Genomic DNA, 26,428 nt, shown 5'->3' with positions numbered 1-26,428 from the left:
GGGGAATAAATGGTAGGAAATGGATGGATACAATCACCAAAGAGGACACTTTAAGTTGATGATTACTATTGCTTTTTTTTTATCCTGCCCTACCAAGAGCTAATGCAACAAAATGTTGTTCTTCTTTGTACTGTAAAGTTCAAATTTGAATGACAATAAAAAGGAAGTCTAAGTCTAAGTGTTTTACGTATAGAAATCTGTATTTGTAATTGAATCACATGATTATTTTTCAACAAGTTTTTAGTTATTTTTATATCTTTTTTTCCAAATAGTTCAAGAAAGACCACTACAAATGAGCAATATTTTTCACTGTTGTACAATTTAATAAATCACAAACTGATGACATAGTGCTGTATTTTACTCATTTATCTCTTTTTTTTCAAAATGCTTTGCTCTGATTAGGGGGTATTTGAATTAAAAAAATGTCCACAGGGGGTACATCACTGAAAAAAGGTTGAGAACCACTGCCCTAGGGCAAAAACTTTAATATATGTTTGATGAAACGTGATTATGTGCATAAGTGTTTGTGTGTATATGTATTTGTATATGTACAGAATGCGTATATGAATGTTTGAATGAATGAATGAATGAATGAATGGTTTATTTTGAGCCATGCAAACAAAACAAGAGAATGACATAAATACAAAAGAAATATATAGATACATTATTTTTACACCTACATTGAAAACATTACATGTGACTAATATTTTGTAGATGTCAAGATTGGCTCAAAAGGGAGTGAGAAGAAGTACACTTATTAGGTCCCACCCCTATACATATACAATATATATTTACAATATATAATACAATAATATATATAATATAATTTAATTCAGTGGTTGCTATATATTGTCTATCAGTTTGTACAGTAAATGTATATGTACAGTATGTGTATATGTATGTTTGTACAGTGAATGTATATGTATATGTCTTTGACGCTAAAACTCTATTTCCCATCATCCTTTGCGATCCTAACGTCATCGTGCGTCAACTCCCCAGTCCCCCACCATCATCGTTCTACAGAGGAAGAAAGGGGGAGACGGGCAGCCTGTATAGAACGCTGTAAGTGGACTTCTTTATTTATTTATTTCTAACCACATTCTCACTGTGTCTCCCTTTGCCTGGCTGTCAATAACGCTCGCCGTTAATCCTGGCTTTAGTTCACAAAAATATGAGCGGCAGCGGGCGGCCCAGGACCAGCTCATTCGCTGAGCCTCCCGGAGCTCCCGGATCCGCTGCAGCCGGCGCCGGATCAGCAGTCGCCGGCGGAAGCTCGACGGGAAAGACTGGGGCTTCTTCGCAAGCCAGTGGCAGCACCTCGACGGGCTTCGGGAATTTAAAACTGCCCCGTGAGTTCTTTGCTTTTTCCAGTTGGCCGGCCTGACGTTTCGTTACAAAAGAACACATTTTGTGGGTTTAATTGGTGTGACGTGTCGACATTTGTGACAAATAATGTCGATTATGCTCGCAGGGGCTAATCTTATCTGTTAGCTGGTAGCTAACTTCGGCTAACGTTAGCCCTGTTTTTCCCCCCAACATGGAGCTTGTGCTATAAAGGGATTTTTTTCATTAACTCCCATATTCGCTCCTGGTTGCAAGAGTGAAGATATTCCACTAGGTGAATAAAAACATTTGTGTGTTAATAAAATTCGAATTATGCAATGCTAAGCGCTAACGTTAGCATTAGCATTAGCATTAGAGCTAATACTTCCAATATCATTTTATCTTTTTTTCCAAATACGCATTGCACAGTTGGTTCTACAATATCATATGGTAAAACGTTTATAATGTGTTGTGTAGTAGCTTTAACACAATTATTTTCTTGTGGCAAGTATAACATTATAGACTCCTATGGTCTGTTTGTGTAGAGTTGCCCCAACTATCCGTCCATCCATTTTCTACCGCTTATTCCCTTTTGGGTCGCGGGGGGCGCTGGTGCCTATGTCCGCTACAATCGGGCGTAAGGCGGGGTACACCCTGGACAAGTCGCCACTTCATTGCAGGGCCAACACAGATAGACGGACAACATTCACACTCAGATTCACACACTAGGGCCAATTTAGTGTTGCCAACCAACCTATCCCCAGCTGCATGTCTTTGGAAATGGGAGGAAGCCGGAGGGAACTCACACAGTCACGGGGAGGACAAGCAAACTCCACACAGAAAGATCCCGAGCCCGGGTTTGAACCCTGACTACTCAGGACCTTCGTATTGTGAGGCAGACGTACTAACCCCTCTGGCACCGTGTAGCCCCGTTACCACAGAATCTCCTTATTAAATGCCGATAAGACTCATTTTAATTTTATATGCATTCAATTAAGACAACACCAGGTAAATAGCTTACCAAACCATTTATTTTGCCTTAAAATTCAACATCCACCTTCTTCGAGGTCGGGTCGCGGGGGCAACAGCCTAAGCAGGGAAGCCCAAACTTCCCTCTCGCCAGCCACTTCGTCCAGCTCCTACCGGGGGATCCCGAGGCGTTCCCAGGCCAGACTGGAGAGATAGTCTTCCCAACGTGTCCTAGGTCTTCCTACTGGTCGGACGTGCCTGAAACACCTCCGTAGGGAGGAGTTCGGGTGGCATCCTGACTAGATGCCCAAACCACCTCTTCTGGCTCCTCTCCATGTGGAGGAGCAGCGGCTTTACTTTGAGTTCCTCCCAGGTGACAGAGCTTCTCACCCTATCTCTAAGGGAGAGCCCCGCCACCCAGCGGAGGAAACTCATTTCGGCCGCTTGTACCCGTGATCTTATCCTTTCGGTCATGACCCAAAGCTCATGACTGTAGGTGAGGATGGGAACGTAGATCGACCGGTAAATTGAGAGCTTTGCCTTCCGGCTCAGCTCCTTCTTCACCACAACAGATCGATACAGAGTCCGCATTACTGAAGACGCCTCACCGATGTGCCTGTAGATCTCTTGATAAAAATGCCGATTACGCTCGCAGGGCCAATCTTATCTGTAGCAGGCTGTTAGCTAACTTTGGCTAACGTTAGCCCTGTTTTCCCCCCCAACATGGAGCCTGTACTATAAAGGGATTTTTTTCATTAACTCCAATATTCGCTCCTGGTTGCAAGAGTGACGACATTCCACGAGGTGAAAAAAAACATATGTGTGTTAATAAAATTCGAATTATGCCCAGTTAACGTCACCCCATGCTAAGCGCTAACGTTAGCATTAGCACTAGAGCTAATATTTTGTGGACGCAAACCCCTCCTTTATCTTATCCAATATCATTCGGTCTTTTATTTCAAATACGCATTGCATTGTTGGTTCTACAATATCATATGGTAAAACATTTATAATGTGTTGTGTAGTATATGGCGGAAGGATTTGTGTGGTAATATGGTTTTGGACACAATGTATTATGACCAGCCTGTTCGGTAAGGTCTATTCAGGTGTACTGGAGAGGAACTTACGCCGGATAGTCGAACCTCAGATTCAGGAGGAACACTGTGGTTTTCGTCCTGGTCGTGGAACTGTGGACCGGCTCTATACTCTCGGCAGGGTCCTTGAGGGTGCATGGGAGTTTGCCCAACCAGTCTACATGTGCTTTGTGGACTTGGAGAAGGCATTCGACCGTGTACCCTGGGAAGTCTTGTAGAGAGTGCTCAGAGAGTATGCGGTAACGGACTGTCTTATTGTGGCGGTACGCTCCCTGTACAATCAGTGTCAGAGCTTGGTCCGCATTGCCGGTAGTAAGTCGGACCCGTTTCCAGTGAGGGTTGGACTCAGCCAAAATTGCCCTTTGTCACCGATTCTGTTCATAACTTTTACGGACAGAATTTCTAGACACAGTCAGGGCGTTGAGGGGATCTTGTTTGGTGGCTGCAGGATTAGATCTCTGCTATTTGCAGATGATGTGGTCCTGATGGTTTCATCTGGCCAATATCCTCAGCTCTCACTGGATCAGTTCGCAGCTGAGTTCAAAGCGACTAGGATCAGAATCTGCACCTTCAAGTCCGAGTCCATGGTTCTCGCCCAGAGAAAGGTGGAGTGCCATCTCCGGGTTGGGGAGGAGATCTTGCCCCAAGTGGAGGTGTCCAAGTACCTCGGAGTCTTGTTCACGAGTGAGGGAAGAGTGGATCGTGAGATCGACAGGTGGATTGGTGCGGCGTCTTCAGTAATGCGGACGCTGTATCAATCCGTTGTGGTGAAGAAGGAGCTGAGCCGGAAGGCAAAGCTCTCAATTTACCGGTCGATCTACGTTCCCATCCTCAGCTATGGTCATAAGTTTTCGGTCATGACCGAAAGGACAAGATCACGGGTGCAAGCGGCCGAAAGGAGTTTCCTCCGCCGGGCACGTCTGACCGGTAGGAAGACCCAGGAAACGTTGGGAATACTATCTTTCCCAGCTGGCCTGGGAACGCCTCGGGATCCTCCGGGAGGAGCTGGACGAAGTGGCTGGGGAGAGGGAAGTATGGGCTGCTGCCCCTGCGACCCGACCTCGGATAAGCGGAAGAAGAAGGATGAATATTATGGGTAATGGGAGTCAGATATGGTGGAATCGAGCCACACAGTTTTTTGACCTTACTCTTACTTTTTCTAACTTTTTCTTACTGTTACAAACTCGCTTTATTTTTGCCATTCATTTGTTCCCACATCGTTATTATTTTGCGTTTTTGAATGATTAAGTTGACAAGTAAACGATACAAAACGAAGAGGCGCGTCTGGAGTCTTGTTTGTTGTTGCCGCAGCAAGCGGAGCAGGAGAAAGTAGAGGAGCGTCAAGCTAAGGCTTCATTAGGAATCTACATTTATTTTTACACAATTTTCCCAGTAGGCACCAAAGGAAATCTGATTTATTTGCTCATGGGTCAAAGCCTCGCCATCCCCAAACCTGATATTTTAATAGATTAAATTGTGCAGTACTCGGTATGTACAAGATGTGTCTTTTCACGTCAGAGGGATAATTATATATATATATATATATATATATATATATATTTATATATATATATATGTATATGTAACATATTGCCTCTACCTCGCCAGGACAAAGACTCATGTACCACTGTCCTACGTCAAACTAATGCGTCTATGATTATCATTAATCGTTGTCCTTTTTGACAATACTGGTACTTTCTTGACCTTTTTTACTTAGCCTACAAAAGCTTCCTCATTTTAACAGAACAACAAGTAGATGAAATCGACACTCCAGTTTTCTTTCTGCTGATGCAGCACCAGAGCTGTAACAGACATAGTTATATTCGCTAATGCCTGGACAATTGTGTTAACTTCACCATTGTGTGGAAATCAATTGTCACCGTGCAGCAAGTATTTTATCCGTCACATCACACTTATTCACGCATGTTATTATCTAGCTGTGGCGTGCCAAGCCGCTGTGTGAAAGTACACATATTACGGCAATATTTTGCTTCGTTGGGTTGTGTATAAAAGGCAGACAAATGGTCGATTGCAAGGGTTTTTGATGTTTTTGGGGGAATTTTTTTCATTGTTTACAAACTCTTAGAGTAAGTATTACCTTGAGGAGAAAACTAAAATTATTTTAATGAGAGCATTAAAGTAGTTTTTTGGTTTTGTTTAGTTATTTATTGTGCACTAAAAATGTATCTAGCATTCATTGCCACAAAATCAATGCATCATCTGATTTCCAACAACCTTGCAAATTCAAAATTTAATAAGTTAAGCTTTATACTGTGTTCACTTTAGTTACTCGCTTTAAACCATTTTCAGTGTTATTATGTACTGTCAAAGTATCGAATTGGTACTCAAAGGGATCAAGTCTGAGACCCAAAAAACGGATCAGCAATAGGGCTGGGTGATTAGGCTTAAAACTGCATCAAGATGTAAGTGCTTCATGTTGGTCAAAATCAATAATTACTGATATTTTTTATGACCTATCAAAAATAAGTACCGGGAGAAAAACATATTAAATGTAAAAAATTTTATTTAAAATATAACCTTCTTATTTATATTCTCCTCAGCTATCAACGTAGAAAGGAAATGTTTACCCAGCCATGGAAAACACTCAAATAATCAATGTAAACAAAGTTCTAAAATTACAATAAATACTGAACAGTAAGCTCTTGAAATTAAGACTCAGAGATAATATGTAAGAAATGCTTAATAAACATAGTGCATAGTTTGAAAATGTAAACAGAGTGAAACCTGTTTACATGGCACTGCAGTTTTAGTGCCAGGAAGTTACGGCTGTGGTTCAGCTAAGGGGGTCCACATTGGTCTGGCCATGGTCCGCTTTGAAAAAAATCTCAAAAACTGCCATACCGTCAAAATGACCGTTTCTGTTTTATTGACAATTTATTCACTTTCTTCAGCACTCATTCTGGGTTTCTCTTCTCTCTCCATGCAAATAAACATTGAGACAACAAGATGGCGCAACAAAAATTGATAGTTGAAACTGTCACCTGATCGGCTGTTAACATGTCCCTCCCACTGATCAGTGATCACTTCCTCCATTGCTCGGTTACCAGAGAACGGGTGCCTTTGTTCATGCAATAAAGTTTGCTTCGCAACTTCCAGTTTCTTACGACATGGAAGAAGAAGAAAAAGCAATTGTTTTATCGGACACATTTTTTTATTGCTCATTGATTACGTATATATCACGATATATATTGATATCGTTTTATCGCCTAGCCCTAATCGGGAAATATCTTGACGTTTTGCAAGTTCTTTCAGAAGTTCAACCTCTTAGTTTTGGGCAACTTGGGAGGCAGTTACATACACATATATATCCCATTTTAACAGCAACTTGCCTTTATAAGGACAAAATACTTGTTATGCACGCTACTGCACTGACTTGTCCACCTGCATTGCCAAAACACTTGTGCAACTAATCCTGCATGTCAATGATACCTTGAAACATAATCACCTGTGAATATGCTGATAGACATGCTGAAGTTGAATATGCACATGCAACAGAAATCACTATTTTCCTACAGTTGCTCTTCTGGTTGGGTTGGGTCAACGCTGCTCAATCATTTTGTGCTACACCCCTCCTTGGAAGAAGGAAATATTTTGCGTCCCCCCAGTCTCTGTGGCAGGGGTGTCAAACTCAAATACAGAGTGGGCCAAAATTTAAAACTCAACAAAGCCGTGGGCCAAGGTAGAACAAATCAACTTTTTAATAGGGACCCAAACAAGTTTTGCATTGAACACTGAACAAGCAATGCTTATACACAGTAACTTTATAGTGACATGCAAAATCGAGTTTCAAATAATAATAATTAACAAATATCAATAGCATATCAAATAAAACTTAAATACAAATTCAATGCCTCTTTTCTATTTGCAGTCTTCTGAGGTAAATATCAAAATATATTGTAGCGTCCCGAAAGAGTTAGTGCTGCAAGGGGGTCTGGGTATTTGTTCTGTTGTGTTTATGCTATGTTACAGTGCAGATGTTCTCCCGAAATTTGTTCGTCATTCTTGTTTGGTGTGAGTTCACAGTGTGGCGCATATTTGTAACTGTGTTAAAGTTGTTTATACTGTTGACCAAGTATGCCTTGAATTCACTTGTGTGTGTAATAGCCGCATATATTATGCGAGTGGGCCTGCACGCTGTTTGTATGGAGAAAATGCGGACGTGACGACAGGTTGTAGAGAATGCTAAAGGCAGTGCCGGGTGGAAATCGGCAGAATGCTTGCCCCGGGAGATTTTTGGGAGGGGCACTGAACTTCGGGAGGATTGGCAAGTGTGAGATATTGCGGTGTTACAGCGGCACCGCTGCTGTGTAATAGCGTGGGGCCAGCTGTAATGTTAATTTGATATTGCCTCAAGGGCCAAATTAAATTACACGGCAGGCCAAATTTTGCCCGCGGGCCAGAGTTTGACACCCATGCTCTACGGCGACTATAAATAGCATAATTTGTCAATAAAATTGTTATAACTATACCTCTGCATAGGGCTGGGAGATATTGCCTTTTTTTAATACCGCGATATTTTTAGGCCATATCGCGATATACGATATATTTCTCGGTATTTTGCCTTAGCCTTGAATGAACACCGGATACATATAATCACAGCAGTATGGTGACTCTGTGTCTACATTAAAACATTCTTGTTCATACTGCACTAATATATGCTACTTTTAAACTTTCATGCAGAGAAGGAAATCACAACTAAGTCAATTTACCAAAACTGTTTTTATTAAAGTTATTAGGTGACTTTTCAAATGATGATACATATTAGCAGTAATGCTACTTTACGTAGCAACGCTTGTGCCCCACACATGACAAATTAAAGTTGTCTATTCGACATATTCCCGCTTGAAGCCGAACCACCGCCAGATGATAGACCCTGTGCTGTTTTTCTTGGGAATGAATTCTTCCTTCATTTGTTACGAGATTCGCACCTTCTTTCTCTCGCAACAACCCGCTAGCATCACAGCTAATGTTAGCCACGCCGCTACCTCTCTGCTGGGCGAAAGCGTTTACGTATGTGTGACGTATGACGTGACAGTATGTGACGCATGTAAAAATGTGCGCCTGCTTGTCTGTGAGAAGGAGACACAGGTAAGAGTGATAAGAGCCTGTAGTGTAATGCCCGCAGCTAAAAACAACTGCGTGAGAACGTCTACTGGAATATTACGATATAGTCATTTTCTATATCGCACAGAGAAAAACCTGCGATATATTGCCCAGCCCTACCTCTGCATAATATTAACATTAAAGGAAACAACACTATATCTGCACTAAACAACAACTACCTCTCCATAATATTAACATTAAAGGAAACACACCAGCCTTTCCTCGTCTGCCGCCGTGGCTCCAGTGAAGCCAAGTGCTACATATGCTCTGTCATATTCTGGTACGGGAAAAAAAGGATGTTCACGTGAGGCGCGCCCCACTATTTGAGAAGGACTGGATTAGGTTTACTCTATTCTCCAATTTACAATGTCTAACATTTAACCTCTGGATCGAATGCAGAGGATAAATTTCACCACACTTAGTGTGTGTGGCAATCATTGGTACTTTAACTTTTAACTTTCTGAAACCTGCAATTATTTGTGATTGTATGTATTTATGTTATCTGCACCAGTGTTTGATTAATATGCTTGCTGCAGATGTTATTCTATTTTTATCATGAGGGTCAAAAAGCAAGAAGCGATGTTCAGCTCGTCGTCCAACATAATCTCCGCTGTCTGTCTTTGGAGCAAAATGACAGTGTCTTACTCCCATTTGGAGTCAAGGAGACATGGCAGTGATCCATAGGGGGGGTCCTGTTTAGACAAGCAAAGAAGTGAACAAGCCCAGGAAATGGTATCACTTCTGGGTGTGCTACTGTCCACACAATTTCATCACAGGCTCTGACAAGCGCTTTGGGGGCGGGCCTCTCTCTCTGTCCCTCTATCTCTACGTCTCTGTGTTGTTCTTTCCTTCCCAGTGTCATTGCTTCTGGTGTTGATTCATCAAATCACTCCCTACGACCCGGTGCACACACCCTACAAAAAAATAAATAAAAGACAGCGCCACTGTTACCGTACTCCGACTACCAACGCTGTCATTTACTATTTGATTTGGAAAGGCTCGTTTTTCCTCCGTGTAACATCAGTCCTGACAGTGACAGTATTTGACTAGATTTTTAGATGCATGCCTTGTACTCCTGACTGACTTTTATTTTTACCCCCACAAGAAATGTTTGAGAAGGTCAAACTGTCTCTATAATAAAAGCCAGGAAGTGTTTTAACTGTCATACAAGTAGCTTATTGAGTATATAGCGTTGGGAACCTTTTTGACTGAGAGCCACGAAAGCCAAATATTTTAAAATGTATTTTCTTGAGAGCCATATAATATTTTTCAACACTGAATACAACTAAATGCGTGTATTTTTAAGTAACACCAACATTTTTAGAGTATAATAAGTCTCTTATTCTTTTTAATAACTTTGTTATTCTGAAGCTAACCAATAATAAATAAAATACTTCTTACTTTTAATGTTACCCTTCTGTACCCTGAAGGACAGCTGGGATTGGTGCAGTAGGAAAAGGATAGATAGATTAAAATGCATGAAATGTTTCTATATTTTGAACATTATTTTTAACACTGTGATTTCCAGTGGAATTATTCATTGCTTATCGTGTTAAGCAATGTCAGCTAAGATTTATCTGAGAGCCTGATGTAGTCATCAGAAGAGCAACATTTGGCTCGCGAGCCATAGGTTCCCTACCTCTACTATATAGGTTATTTACACCGTATACAAATATATACATAGGTTCATTAATTAAAGGTTGTTTTTACTTTAAAGCAGTTATTCTCAAATAGTGGGGCGGTCACCCCAGGGAACATGCTTCATCAGCATTATGCCTAAAACCCCACTTTGAAAAGCTGTGCACTACAAAACATTCTCATTGTTGCCATTAATCTTGACTTCCGCATTTTGATTAAAAAGTTATGTTCATTTTTGTTTTGTAGGTTTAAGTGTCTATGTAGTTGATCAATTTAAATGTACTAGTTTTGAGATTATTATATTATGAGATATTTGTAATATTTTCTGTCAGAAACTACAAAACAATGTTAGTTATTCAAGTTATTCTTTGTTGTAAGTTGATAGATATTTCTGGTTTTTCTTTCATGTTAATATGGATACAATGTTATGCAGAGGTATACTTATAACAGTTTTACAGACAAATTATACTATTTTTAATAATTGCTGTGGAGAGGGGGGGACACAAAAAGTCTTCTTTTTTGTGGGGGGGGGGGGTGTAACAGAAAATAATTGAGAAGATCTACTTCTCAATTATTTTCTATAACCTTTAGCTGTCGCACAAGTGTCAAATTAAGTGTATTCACTGAACAGGTTCTGTTTATAGTAAGTAACATTTAACATTCTTACCTGTCATGCAAATGTAGAAAGACGTGTATTATCTGTATTTTAATCTCCTTAGCAGTCATGCAAGTTTTTAAAAAAAGGTGTGTTATCTGTATTTTAACCTGCTTAGTGGTCCTACAAGTGTAAGAATAAGGTTATCTGTATTTTAACATGCTTAGGTGTAAAACCGGTGTACTCGCTGTTGAAGCTGAGCTTTAAGTAAAGTTTTAACGTTCTTACCCTCCGTACAGGTGTAGAAACAAATGTCTCAACATTCTCATGTTGTAGGGCTGGGTAAAATACTTGATTATTGAAAATATCCTTAAAATTTACCAATTTTGTCATGATGAATGCCTCCACAATTCTTCTTTCTCCTTCTCACGGTGCACAGTCATATTAGCAGAACTACATATTCACGCTCCAAACTGATTAGTGACACAAAGAAAAAAAACAATGATCAAAACCACACACGCGCTCCGAAAGCTGTCAGGTCAACCAAACAGTTGCATCCCTAGCTACAAGCCAATTCTCTGAGGGCCATGAAGAAACAGTAATTGAAGCCCTCCCAACGATAGTTGGCTAAATTTAAGCCTCTATTTGCTGGCTTCAAGTGGCTCGTGTACATGCTTAAAGTGAACTGTACTACATTATGATCACGCAAACATAAACATCTGACTGAAAATGTATGTGTTCTATTTTTAGCTGAATGTCGTGCACGATGACCTCTGACAAGGTGCAAGCTCACTATGAATAAAGGACGGTTGTCGTTAATCGTGTGTTACTCTTTGATTGCAAATCTCCCCACACAAAGCACTTTCGTCAAGTGCACCAAGAAAACAAGAATTTCACCTTCACAATAAAATTGCTATGTGTTACATCCTGTATGAATGCGCTTACAAAATAAGGGTCACTAAAGATTAGCGCACAAATGTTCTGTTTGCGCTTGAAGAAACATTACCTGAATGCAATTTGCAGTGGGCTGCAATTAGGTGAAGTTCACGTCACCAATGTTTTAATGGGCCGTTAACCAACATGCGTCCTTTTTTACCCTCACTCCGTTCTCTAGCAGGGGAAAATTGGCAGCGTTCACTAGTTACTGATGAGACACAAGTGGGAAAAGGGTGAGCAGATATGGCCTAAGAAAACGGTTTATTATAGTAATATCAGGTCCAGAGCAATGGCAAGTTGTTTTCTCGACAAGACCATTTTTGGCCGTGGCTCGTCTTCACCGGAGCTAATGCCTGCTGCGTAAGTCGTTCAGATAGGTGGTTGGAGTTTCTATTCCGTGTTTAGATTACAGTTAAGATTAGGGCTGGGCGATATGGCCTTTTTTTAATATTGCGATATTTTTTTGGCCATATCGCGATATACAATATATATCTCGGTATTTTGCCTTAGCCTTGAATTAACACTTAATACATATAATCACAGCAGTATGATGATTCTGTGTCTACATTAAAACATTTTTATTCATACTGCATTAATATATGCTCATTTAAAACTTTCATGCAGAGAGAGAAATCACAACTAAGTCAATTTGCCAAAACTGTATTTATTAAAGTTATTAGCAGGTGACTTTTCAAACGATGCTACATGTGAGCAGTTTTCCTACTTTTGCTAGCAAGGCTTGTGCCCCACACTTGACAAATTAAAGTTGTCTATTCGACATATTCCCACTTGAAGCCGAACCACCGCCAGACGATGGACCCCGTGCTGTTTATCTTGGAAATTATTCTTCCTTCATTTCTTACCAGATTCGCACCTTCTTTCTCTCGTATTATCGCTCGCAACATCGCGCCGGCATCACAGCTAACGTTAGCCACGCTGCTACCTCTCTGCTGAGCAAGGGTGTATACGTATGTGACGTATGACGTGACAGTATGTGACGTGTGTAAGAATGTGCGCTCGCTGTCTGTGATAAGAAGACACAAGAAGGAGTGGGGAGAACTTGTAGTGTAATGCCCGCAGCTAAAAGCAGCTGCATGAGAACATACACTCGAATATTACGATATAGTCATTTTCTATTTCGCACAGAGACAAACCCGCGATATATCGCATATGTCGATATATCGCCCAGCCCTAGTTAAGATACCGATGAAGGTTCTCATTCATCTCGCAATGTTTCGCAAGTGGTCAAGTTGCGAACGATTGAACGCCTTGAGATTATAATTATGGTGCAGTGATAACATAAAATGTAGATTGTTACTGTGGCTGTAATAGTAAAATGCCATAAAAGCTCAACAAAAATGTAAGACGGTAAGGAGACATCAAAAGGGAACTTTTCTTATTGGAAACAGTGCTTCGTAAAAAAAAACATCAAGACACCTTTCTTAAACCAATCACACTTTTTCGGCTTCAAAATCAAAAGCGTCACAATTTACAAGTGGTTTAACTACATCAACAAAATTAACATGTTTCACATAATGATCATGCTTTGTCAAAGATGTTTTATAAAGTAATCTGTAATGTTTAAGTAAATGCTAGCACATCAGTTGAGGAATCTAAGGGGTGGGTTTTCGCTGGCTGAAATATTGTGTAAATAATTTTCTAACATGTTCTGGTTTATACCCGGTGGCACAGGGGTTGGTGCATGTACCTCACAATAAGAAGGTCATGGGTTTAATCCCCGTGTTGAGGGTCTTTCTGTGTGGACTTAGCACTTTCTAGTGTGTGAATGTTGTTTGTTTATCTGTGTTGACTCTGAGAGGAATTGCCGACTTATCCAGGGTCTACCCTGCTTTCGCCAGAGTGCAGCTAGAAAACGGATGGATGGTTGGCGCGTGACTCGGGTGGTAGAGCAGCCATGCCAACAACTTGAAGATTCCAGGTTTGATCCCAGCTTCTGCCATCCTAGTCACGTCTGTTGTGTTCTTGGGCAAGGCACTTCACCCGGGCTCTTGCCATCAGTGTGTCAATGTGTGTATGAATGGGTGAATGTGGTACTCAAAGTGCTTTGACGACCTTACAAGTATTGTCCATTTAACATTTACATTAAGCAGAAACAATTTAAAAAACAGAAAAACAATATTATGTAAGAAAAATATATGTTAATACTATAATTAGAAATAGTTTTGTTTTAAATATTTGTCTACATTTTTGGGGGCTCTTTGAAGAAAATAAGTGCTTCATAGCAAATAATCTGATGACATCGTATTGACCCCGCCCCCAAGCCACATCCCTAACCACACCCTACCACCATTGGTATCTTGGCAATCTGGGGCAAACCTTGGACAGATAAGTTGAAACTATACGCTACTTTGTATCAGAAATGGCAAGAGTGGGGCATCCACGTGCATGTACAAGCCAGTCGGTCCCACAACAAGAGGATAGAGAAAAAGAAGGAACTTACTGTCTACGTTAGACTGCAATGGCCTATATGGAGATATGCGCTGACATCACCAATGGGAAAAATGTAACAAATGGTGAACATTCCAAACAGTTCATTATGCAGATCCCAAATACACAAAAGCAAGTACCAATAGGTAAGAAAAAGTTTTTTTTTTACACGATAGGTCCCCTTTAAAGCATTACAATTAGCCAAGAGACAGCTCTTTTCTCTCAAAACACTCTTAAATCAGGGCACTCTTAAGTTGAGAAGTTGAGGTACCACAGGGGTGGTATAGCTCGGTTGGTAGAGTGGCCGTGCCAGCAACTTGAGGGTTTCAGGTTCGATCCCCGCTTCCGCCATCCTAGTCACTGCCACTGTGTCCTTGGCAAGAAACTTTACCCACCTGCTCCTAATGCCACCCACACTGGTTTAAATGTAACTTAGATATTGGGTTTCACTATGTAAAAGTGCTTTGAGTCACTAGAGAAAAGCGCTATATAAATTTAATTCACTTCACTTCATTGTATTAAAATAATTACAATACCTGTACAGGCTGTGTTGGCACAGTAAAATGAATCCCGGGCGTGGCACCGCTGCTGCCCACTGCTCCCCTCACCTCCCAGGGGGTGATCAAGGGTGATGGGTCAAATGCAGAGAATAATTTCACCACACCAAGAGTGTGTGTGGCAATCAACTTTAACTTTAAAACAATCACTAAAACAGCAAAGCCTTAATGTGAAAACAAAATTGTCCCAAATATGACTCTCTCTCCCCACATTTTAAAACTCTAAAATGCCACACAAGTGTAAAAAGAAGTCAACCCCTGTTAATACCCCTATCCAACGCCCCTGACACTTATCTCTTAGGGTTGATGGACGAATGGGCTGCACCTGAAGAGCTGCAGCCCTCCACCTTAGCCCCCACTCCCTCCCCTCTGTTGGCAAGTCTCAAGATGGATTTTGTAATATGTATATGAGCTTTGCTATGGAGGTTTTTTCCTACTCCAGACTGGGCCTCTCTAGGAGCCCAGTTTAGATTGTATTTTTGTACTCATCCTCCCCCAGCGTTTACCTTTTCCTCATCTTTTGTGGCGACCCATCAACGTTTCTGTTCTGCAACCCTGTACACTGTTTGTTTGTCTAATCTTGAACAGGTTTGCGCTGGAAACAAAGTTTTGTTGTACTTGTGCAATGACAATAAAGACCTACCATATTTTACGCACGATAAGGCGCACCGGATTAAAAGGCGCACCTTCAATAAATGGCCTATTTTAAAACTTTGTTCATATATAAGGCGCACCGCATTATAAGGTGCATAGAATAGATGCTACAGTAGAGGCTGGGGTTGTGTTATGCATCCTTTAAATGGAGCTGCGCTAAAGGGAATGTCAACAAAACAGTCAGGTCAGTCAAACTTTATTAATAGATTACAAACCAGCGTTCTGACAACACCGTTCACTCCCAAAATGAATAAACAGCTGTTTTATTATTTTCCCCGATTCAATAAACACGTAAAAAACAGTCTGATACTGTTACGGTAAATCAAAGGTTAGTGCAATCACAATATAGTAACACTCGAAATAGTGCAAAGCAATAATATATCAATAACACAATGTTGCTCAAACGATAATGTCACACAACACAACACACAAAATAAACATGTAAAGCTCACTTTATTAAGTTATTCCTCATCCACGAATCCCTCAAATTCTTCTTCTTCAGTGTTCGAATCAAACAGTTGGGCGAATACGGCATCCGACTCGTCGAAGTCGTCATCAAACGAGTCAGTGTCGCTGCTGTTAATGTTAAATTCTCTCGCTGCTGCTCTATTCCCGTCTTCTACTGTGTGACTGATCGCCTTGAGTTTAAACTCTGCGTCGTAAGCGTGTCTCTTACAGGGTATCCGCGGATCCTTAAAAAGTCTTAAAAAGTCTTAAATTCATGTATCTAAAATTAAGGCCTTAAAAAGTATTACATTTATTAGAAATTCCTAAAATTGTCTTAAATTCAGTACTCAATGGTCTTAAATTGTCGGGCCAGTTTTTTTTTTTTTTTTTGGGGGGGCACGTCTTTGAGTAAAAGTGAGTGATTTCAGCTCACTCATTTTTTCTTTGTATCTCTTCCAAGTGATACAAAGAAAAAATGAGTGAGCTGAAAAAAATAGAGGCAGAACTCGTGAATGAGAACAGCCAGCTGAAGCTCAACTGAGGCTCATTTGAGTGTGTGTTCAGTGTTTTGTTGTTGATGTTATAATTAATACTGTTTTGCACTATTATTGCACTATTATTGACCAAATGTAATTTATTTTTACCCTCACCTCGGTTATTATGTTTTTACTGGCATTGGTGTTGGTTTGTTTGTTTTGGATGTCAAAGTTTTTGGATCGCTCAAGATTTTTGATAAGCTGTTTGGCAGAGTGGTGCTTATCAGTTTGTTTATTAATAAACATGCAAAAAGTAAACTTGACTGATTGTCTTTGAGGTTGTAGTACAGTGGGATCCCCAACCATCGCTTATATTTATAGATTTTTTTATTATTTTTTTCGGTCTTAAATTTCATTCAAGGTGGCATTAAAAAGGTCTTAAAAAGTCCTAAATTTGACTTGCTGAAACCTGCAGATACCCTGTCTTAATAGGAGCCATTTTGGGGTCTTTACATTAACACAGAAGCGGCACGCCTCCCGCAGTCATATATCCCAGCATGCACCGCGCGCTTCTTCTTCTACGGGGGAAAATAAGGTTGGCGGCTGCTTACCGTAGGAGAAGAAGCACACTTCTTTTTCTACAGGGGAAAATGAAGTTTGCGGCTTCTTACTCTAGTTGCGAGACCTCCATCCATCCATTTATTACCGCTTATTGTGGCTCAATATTGGTCCATATATAAGGCGCACTGGTTTATTAGGCGCTCTGTCAGCTTTTGAGAAAATTTGAGGTTTTTAGGTGCGCCTTATAGTGCGGAAAATAGGGTACCTAATAGTTAAACCTCAAAATTTATGCAGAGGCCTCCAAATCATACTAAATTTGTTTACTTCTTGTGTTTTCCTTTAACACTTCTTCGTAATAGTGCCTTTTCTATTGTTGCAAAAAAGTCAATTACAAAGCAAAACCCTCATCCACAGGTGTTTCTTTCAAAATAAATATATGTTTTAAAGACTTTATTAGAGTGGGGTCCATGTAATTGTAAACAAACAAACGTGAACTAATGTATTATATTTCAATGTCCCTCTCTAAATACAAAGTTGTCAATTTTAAACACAACACTCACTATGCACTTGGCTTTTATTGACAGGCGACAGTGGCAAAGTGACCACAGTGGTGGCAACGCCCGGGCAAGGCCCCGACCGCCCTCAGGAAGTCTCCTACACGGACATTAAAGTAATAGGAAATGGCTCCTTTGGAGTGGTCTACCAAGCTCGCCTCATCGACAGCCAGGAGATGGTGGCCATCAAGAAAGTTCTCCAAGACAAACGGTTTAAAGTGAGTGTGTATCATTAAATGACTTGTTGTATACGCCAACCAAGACTGGTTGGTTTAAAAATATATTTATGGTTCCAGAACTCATATTTTGACTTTTTACAACTTTGCATTTTTCTTCCCTATAGAATAGAGAGCTGCAAATAATGCGCAAGTTAGACCACTGCAATATTGTGAGGCTACGTTACTTCTTCTACTCCAGTGGTGAGAAGGTATGTATGCGCCATCCTGTTAATTATTATTGTTTACGTGTAGCCTAACATGGGTGTATATACAATTTTAGTAGCAATAGTCAAACTATTTAGAGCCAAAAGCACACTGCAAACATCAATCAATTGTCTCTATTTAGGGCTCGGTGAAAACACATTGGCTTTAAAAGCTGTGGCTGTAGGCAACCTCCTGATATATTTTGTTTGTATTAATTCCCCAAAATGGCAGTAGCTGCATTCAAAGTCCCATGAGTGGCCAATATTCAGCAGCATTATCTAGCTCTGCATGCGCTGTAAAATGTTTCAGCATGCTGTAAAACTTACAGGTGTACAGGTGTTATAATTTCCATACTGCACTAATACATCTGTGGTATTAGTGCAGTTATATTACAACTTTGACTCTGGTACTGTTTAATGAATAAATGACCATGTGGTTAAAGACGGCTACAATTTTCTCTCCACCTTCTCAAATTATAAATTATGGTTGAGAAATATGACTTTTCAATTATCATCTGCTTCCAATTTTCGTCCTGTACTCTTTGCAGTTAAGGTAATGTAAATAAACAGCATGAGTTTGAACAGTTACGGTCATTCTCTATCTATCCATTGGACAATTATGATTGCTTAAACTTTATTTCTGCATAGTTAAAGTTGTAGATGTTCATATTTAAAGAGGACTGGACCTTTTAACGGAATTGTTCCTCTTGCTTACAATCATTATGAAAAACATGACAATGGGTAGATTTTTTTAATGCATTCTGACTTGCAGCAGAGCCAATGGGAGCTCCTCTTTTTCGCCCATAAAATAAATAACCATTTAAAAACCGCTAACAATGCTCCATTTAAATAATATCCTCGTATAAGTGATATTATTATTATTATTACTGTAAGAACTAACGCAGACAAACTATTTATAGCGCCGCCGTGATCACAATATTGTGTGCAATTTCGAAATGGTCGACAGGTGAGATGTTTCCTCACTTCCTTACTCCCTGGAAGTTAATTGCAGATCATAAATCATGCCTCACCTGGATAGAAGAAGGCTGAAAACGTATTCCGACTAATTAGTACACTTTGACAGCCAATTTAGACTTGGAAATAGGGAAAACGAAACAAAAGGAGGCTTGGTTCCTCCCCTTTTCTTCGTTAGGATTATGAGACATTCTTCACCTAAATGGGAATATATGAACATCCAAGGAAAGTCTGCATCCATCCTAATGACAGCAGACCTTGCACAGTAAGTGATGTTTTCTTAGGTTTGTTGGCTCTCATAAAGTCTGCAGTGAGCAATAACTCAGTGATGCTGTTAAAAAAAAAGCAAACTTAATGCATTTGAAGCTAATGCGCCGCGTATGCTCAAAATGATCAAAATACGTTAAATGATATTATAAGTGTGCCCGTTACTACATTACATATATCCTTGTATCGTGCATATAAAACCTAAATGGAAGTGTTTGAATGTTTTTTAAGAGCTTTATAAGAGCGGCTCCCACAGGCAGGCAGACTTTTGATTTCATTTATTTAATATTTAAAGTGCATTAAAAAAATCCATCGTCATGTCTTTCATAATGATTGTTAACGATAGGCAAAAGTAAAAAAAAAAGTGTAGTTCCCCTCTAAAGGAATCTTGTCTGTAAGTTAAGTAAGAAGGCCTAATTGCCTCCTGAGTCCTCTTTTTGTGTTTATGTGCAGAAAGATGAAGTCTATCTGAATCTGGTGCTGGACTTTGTTCCTGAAACGGTGTACAGGGTGGCTCGGCACTTCAACAAGGCCAAGACCACCATCCCCATCATTTATGTAAAGGTAAGTCCATGCTAATCTCGCCACATTGAACACGTTGTGAAGCAGTAGCAGCTGCTACTTATCAATAAGTGTTTCACTTAAGAGTCCACTAAACGTAATAAAACGGGCTACAACTTTTTCCAGTGTCTTTAGCTTGAGGTAATGAACAGTGGCTATTTTTACGGATTATACGAGCAGAAACAAGAAAAAAAGCCACTTAACGCCCTGTCTTAAAGCTTGTTGGTTTCTAAAGAGCGTTTATTGTGTGTGTGTGTGTGTGTAGCAGCAGAGAGAACATTCCAAGTGTCTCATGGCCCACTTCACTCTTTCAGCCTAAAGTTCCCCTGAGGCTTCCAGACACAAACACACATCGTACTCACTCTTATATGCAGCCTCCTCTTCTTATTGTTCGTCCTTTAGGGTCACATTTCCATCGTAGCTTGTTTGGGGTCTTGAAGCCCACTTATTTGTGTTTTAGTAATATTACCTATAATGCTGTTATATTCTGTGTATGGCCCCTATTGCTGCATCGTGCTGCCAGTAATGGTGGTGAATAAAATGCCTACACATTCATTTTTGAAAAAGTGAGCGATCTTTGTCAGTCATGAAGCCTTTGCACAACTATTGGAAAGTATGAGTCACAGTTGATTGACAATTAACCTGCAACACCCACATTAGTTAGCCACAGCTTTGGTTGACTCAAGTTTTAGTTATAAAGTCCCACAAGTCAAAAAGTATCCACATAAGTTTGTAATAATTGACTGTACTAATCTTCTTCTTGTGTGCCTCATCAGGTGTACATGTACCAGCTCTTCAGGAGCCTGGCATATATCCATTCCCAGGGCGTATGTCATAGAGACATCAAGCCCCAAAACCTCTTGGTGGACCCAGAGACAGCCATCCTCAAACTCTGTGACTTTGGCAGGTCAGATCCACAAATGTTTGCTTGAATGTCTCCATCATTCTTTCCGTTGCTGTACTGTAATAATCAATGTTACCTCACAAATGTTATTTCCAACACTGTTTTCTAAGTGGTATACAATAAAAGGGTGGCAGTAACTTGGACTTGTCAGATAGTGAGCTAATACTTGCTGACAAACTGATTGCTCTGTAAATGCTGAAGAAACCAACAAATTATGTTAATGCTCAGAGTCAACTTACCCTAATTTACGGGCTATAAAGTGCACCGGTATTCAAGCAGCACCCATCAAATTCTAGAAGAAATTAATATTTTTACATACATTAGCCGCCATGGACCTCAAGCTGCAGGTATATACCTATACAAAAGGTTTTGTAAATATCTATTTATATATCTTTAATTGTTTCTAAACGGTACATGTCACATGTTGGTAATGATCAAACAAAACAGAAGTCATTGTCATGGACCCACAAGCTGCGGAAGCTAGCTTTCCAATCAGCTAATCATACTTAATAACTCCACGGTGACGTTTTGGTGAATTTACGGAACTGAAATAGTAAAAAAAAAAGAACGCCATTGTAAGTTAATGATAACAGACACTTGTAAACGTGTGAGCATATTTGCTAATGCTAACAACGCTAACTTGATTACATTACGATAGCACGTACAAACATGCATGAAAACACTCCCACAGACACCACACACAGTTTAGTAAGTATGAATTATTTTGGGTATATTGTAAATCTTACAAACATTGCTTGGAGTGATGAATGAAGAATCCTTTCGAGCAGAAACGCTGTGGATGAATACACTTCCTTTATCAATATGGCAGCACAAACAATAACACACTTTTTCAGTGTCTGTTGGCGAAATATGAAACTGTTTGTTGAACAAACAAATTACCGATATTGAAATCAGCCTCCTCCATTTTGAAAATGATGACAGGAGAAGTGTCATGAGTTTGACCAGGCGGTAATACTAAGCATGCGCTAATTATTTTGTGAAGCGAGTTTGACCCGGCAGTATTTCAAGACAGGCGCATACTATATGCCCTGCGGCGATGCAAGGAAATACGGTATATCCGCATTGAAGTATCATTCTCAGGCCTATTTCTATCATTTGTTTTAGAATGGGGGCGGCATAGCTCAGTTGGTAGAGTGGCCGTGCCAGCAACTCGAGGGTTCCAGGTTCGATTCCCGCTTCCGCTATCCAAGTCACTGCCGTTGTGTCCTTGGGCAAGACACTTTACTCACCTGCTCCCAGTGCCACCCACGCTGGTTTAAATGTAACTTAGATATTGGTTTCACTACGTAAAGAGCTTTGAGTCACTCGAGAAAAGCGCTATATAAACATAATTCATTGCAAAAAATATATAATTCACAACACAAAACAGTATGGCCGTTAGCGAAAAAAAACCCCATAAATTAACCACACAATTTTATAAGCTGCAGGGTTCAAAGTGTTGGTAAAAAGTAGTTGCTTATAGTCTGGAAAATACCTTAGCTCATAGTGCTGGGCGATATGAACCCAATCTGATACGCTGGTAATATGGGGCGGTTTAGCTCGGTTGGTAGAGTGGCCGTGCCAGCAACTTGAGGGTTGCAGGTTCGATTCCCGCTTTCGCCATCCTAGTCACTGCCGTTGTGTCCTTGGGCAAGACACTTTACCCACCTGCTTCCAGTGCCACCCACACTGGTTTAAATGTAACTTAGATATTGGGTTTCACTATGTAAAGCGCTTTGAGTCACTAGAGAAAAAGCGCTATATAAATATAATTCACTTCACTTCACTTCAATATGGCAATATACGATCTATACCGCTGTCTTAAACAAAAAGTGCAGAGTGTTTAGGTAAAACCTACCATCATTGTTTTATTTAAATATTTATTAAATATATAATACAAATAGCCTACATTTAAAAAACAGACTAAATGACACTCTTTGGCTTTCTGGTAACTTTTTTTGGCCACACGCTCAAGCTAGCTGCTAAAACACAGTCAATGTACAAAATGCACACAATTAAAGCTTACAATAAATGTCCAGGGAAAGTCCAAGGAATATTTGTTATGATAGTTGACATGTAGGAAAGCGTTAGTTTAATGCTAATTTCACATCAACACGAACAAAGTGATTGTGACATTTTGAAATTAGGATTAAGAGTAAACGGCACCCTCACAAAAGCAGCCTTGAAATATTTTAAATATCAGTATGTCTCAAATACATATCTCTTTCTAAAAGATACCGATATAAATTCTAATAGCGTATACCACCTAGCCCTACTTGTAGGCCATTTAAAACTGTAAAACAATGTTCGTTGTGAATATAGCAATATGAAACTGGGGACTAAATTTATTATAAACATAATTTACTGTAGGGTATTAATGGCATATTGTTTGTCCATGTTGTTAATCATTTCAACCTGAAATTTTGTAGGAAAGAAATACATTGTTTTTAATACATGTTTAGACAGCCACTGATCAATGGCAAGTGCATTCTTGTGCGGAACACTGGTATATATCTTGAAAAAACATGATGAATAATGTAAAATATTGTAGCCGAGTCGTTTATTTACCGAGCGAAAGGAGAAGAGGGCATTCACTGTAAGCAGGCTTTTTGATAATATGTATTGTACAACACAGCAGCAACAGAGCCAATGCTGTAATAGCTATAATTAGAAAAGTTCTCAGTGAGCATTATTAATCGCTGAGTGCATTGTAAACAGGGCAGCACGGCGGTACAGGGGTTAGTGCATGTGCCTCACAATATGAAGGTCCTGGGTTCGATACTGGGCTCGGAATCTTTCTGTGTGGAGTTTGCATGTTCTCCCCATGACTGCGGCTTCTTCCCAACTCCAAAGACATGCACAAGTGGATAGGTTAATTGGCAACACTAAATTTGTTGAGTGTGTAGATGTTGTCTGAGTTGGCCCTGTGATGAGGTGGCGACTTGTCCAGGATGTACCCCGCCTTCCGCCCGAATGCAGATGGGATAGGCTTCAGCACCCCGCTACCCCCCGCGCGTCCCCGAAATGGACCAGCGGTAGAAAATGGATGGCTGGATGGACATTCTAAACAAGAGTCTGACAAGTGGAATGCAAATACATTCCACACCTACCGCTGTGTAGCGCAAGCAAAGTTTAAAATGGTATGCTGATGTAATTAAAACTTCTAATGCTCCTACTGTCATCTTGTGGAGATAATTTAAAAACTACATCGAATGTATGCTACAGCCAGGGTAATTTGTCAATTAGCTAGTTTAAGACCCCCACTATTACCAAATTTTTCGGACTACAAGTTGCAGTTTTTTTCATAGTTTGGCCGGGGGTTGCTGTGACTTATACTCCGTAGCGACTTATGTGCGAAATTATTTACACATTACCGTAAAATATCAATATTATTTATCTCATTTGCGGAAGAGACGAAGAAAATGTCAGCAATCGTCACACACACGTCAACAAATAAGAATTTGGCGGGGGAGGGTCATGGCAGAAGTGCATTGTGAGTCTTGGAATGCTAACTGCTATATGCTAGTGCCGTAGCTATTAGAATGGATCATTTCATTGTTGGCGGTAATTTATAAAAACTGAGAAGGGCTGAACAAAAATGGCACCGAAAAAGAAATCATGTACTGCAGTTTACAAGCTGGACGTAGTGAAATATGCAGCAGAAAACGACAAGAGGAAGCGGCTCATACCTTTGGATTTGGCAGAGTTGTTTAGAAGTGACATCGAGAAAGAAGATTTCATGGGATTTAGCAATTAGGAGTGACAGATTGTTTGGTAAAAGTATAGCATGTTCTATATGTTATAGTTATTTGAACGACTCTTACCATAATATGTTAGGTTAACATACCAGGCACCTTCTCAGTTGCTTATTTATGCGTTATGTTGTTTACTATTCTTTATTTTCTTTAAATTGCCTTTCAAATGTCTATTCTAGGTGATGGATTTTATCAAATAAATTTCCCCCAAAAATGTGACTTATTCTCCAGTGCAACTTATATGTTTTTTCCCTTCTTTATTATGCTTCTTCAGCCGGTGCGACGTATACTCCGGAGCGATTTATAATCCGAAAAATACGGTATTTGGTTTTGTAGCTCTTTAAACATTCCTTTGAATTAGAGGTGAAAACACTTCCACTTGAGGTTGTATATCGATAGTCCTTGCAGTGAAGTTACTGTACAACTAAGCACACAAAGGAAAGTACATTAACATGCACATGAAGTGCACATACATGTAAGAATTGTGTTAAATCAACAATACAGCCCGGTACAAACAACAAACCATACAGGATAAAGGTTGGTCTTCATGCCGCTATCTTAATGCAAACATTCAATGGATGAGCCCATTGACAGGCTAATAAAAATTAGCTTTGCAATGTTTTTAAACTTGTACAAATGAGATTTTAACCAAACAAAATTGACACAAAACAACAAATGTTTGTGCGACAAAAATATATTTGATTTCAATATTTAGACACCTGTGAGTTAAATGAAGTTACAATCCATCAAGGAAATGCAGTCGCACTACCCAAATCCTTAATGTGGGTTGTCCACTGTTGCCCCACAGTGCGAAGCAGCTGGTTCGGGGGGAGCCGAATGTGTCCTATATCTGCTCGCGATACTACCGCGCACCGGAGCTCATCTTCGGCGCCACGGACTACACGTCCAACATTGACATCTGGTCGGCTGGCTGCGTGCTAGCAGAGCTGCTGCTGGGTCAGCCTATCTTCCCCGGGGACAGTGGAGTGGACCAGCTCGTAGAGATCATCAAGGTACGTTCAAATTGTCATCGGTCCTTCGTCAGAGCTTTCGTTCATGTGATTGTTTTCCACCTGGCCTATATCAGGTTCTTGGAACACCGACAAGGGAGCAGATCCGAGAGATGAACCCCAACTACACAGAGTTCAAGTTTCCCCAGATTAAAGCTCACCCTTGGACAAAGGTAATTAGTGCTGAGTGACTGGTAGAAGTGAGATCAGTATCTCAAGTCAGGCTATTTGATCTTACTAAAGAAAATACAATGGCACTCAGTGGAGCAGCACACCTCCACTTTAAAGGGGAACATTATCACAATTTCAAAATGGTTAAAAACAATAAAAATCAGTTCCCAGTGGCTTGTTGTATTTTTTGAATTTTTTTTCAAAATTTTACCGGTCTCGGAATATCCCTAAATAAAGCTATAAAGTGCCTTATTTTCGCTCTCTGCGAAGACACTGGCCATTTCCCTGTGACGTCACACAGTGCTGCCAATGTAAACAAACAATGGGAATGCCACAGCAAGATATAATGACATTAGCTCGGATTCAAACTCGGATTTCAGCGACTTAAGTGATTCAACAGATTACGCATGTATTAAAACAGATGGTTGGAGTATGAAAGTATTGAAGAAGAAATTGAAGCTATTGAGCGAATAGCTATTGACGCTATTCATAGTCATAGCATGGCCGAATAGCTGCATTAGCATCGCCGGTAAAATGTGCGGACCAAACGATCAGGACTTTCGCATCTTTTGACACTGGAGCAACTTAAATCCGTCGATTGGTAAGTGTTTTTTTCGCATTAAATGTGGGTGGAAGGAAACGTAATATAGTTACAAATGCATCTACAGGTTATCCATACATCTCTGTGCCATGTCTGCTTTAGCACCGCCGGTAAATAGCATGTTAGCATCGATTAGCGTTGCATGTTAGCATCGATTAGCTGGCAGTCAACATAAACAAAACTCACCTTTGGGATTTCGTTGACTATCGTTGCAAATGCATCTGCAGGTTATCCATACATCTCTGTGCCATGTCTGCCTTAGCATCACCGGTAAAATGTGGAGACACTCCCGCATATTCAATGGGGGTCTGGCGGCAGACTCTTTCGAATCTTCGGACCAGTGGTGCAACTTGAATCCCTCCCTGTTAGTGTTGTTACACCCTCCGA

At 40.2% G+C, this 26,428-nt stretch overlaps 1 protein-coding gene across 2 annotated transcripts in view; it reads left to right on the top strand.

Moving 5' to 3' along the window:
* Positions 1-966: 966 nt before the first annotated feature.
* gsk3ab (glycogen synthase kinase 3 alpha b) overlaps positions 967-26,428 on the top strand; it is a 32,578-nt gene continuing 7,116 nt past the window's right edge. For both annotated transcript variants that reach the window (XM_061915091.1, XM_061915090.1), the window contains exons 1-8: positions 967-1,062; positions 1,161-1,349; positions 17,407-17,594; positions 17,720-17,803; positions 19,493-19,603; positions 20,377-20,507; positions 25,068-25,272; positions 25,347-25,442. In XM_061915091.1, the coding sequence (XP_061771075.1) occupies positions 1,172-1,349; positions 17,407-17,594; positions 17,720-17,803; positions 19,493-19,603; positions 20,377-20,507; positions 25,068-25,272; positions 25,347-25,442 (993 nt within the window). In that variant the 5' untranslated portion in view covers positions 967-1,062; positions 1,161-1,171. The remainder of the gene's footprint in view (positions 1,063-1,160; positions 1,350-17,406; positions 17,595-17,719; positions 17,804-19,492; positions 19,604-20,376; positions 20,508-25,067; positions 25,273-25,346; positions 25,443-26,428) is intronic.

The sequence above is a fragment of the Nerophis ophidion genome, linkage group LG11, assembly GCF_033978795.1.
Source record: "Nerophis ophidion isolate RoL-2023_Sa linkage group LG11, RoL_Noph_v1.0, whole genome shotgun sequence".
Classification (NCBI taxonomy): Eukaryota; Metazoa; Chordata; class Actinopteri; order Syngnathiformes; family Syngnathidae; genus Nerophis; species Nerophis ophidion.
The sequence above is the reverse complement of the archived record's forward strand: the minus strand, read 5'-3'. Positions and strand labels throughout refer to the sequence as shown.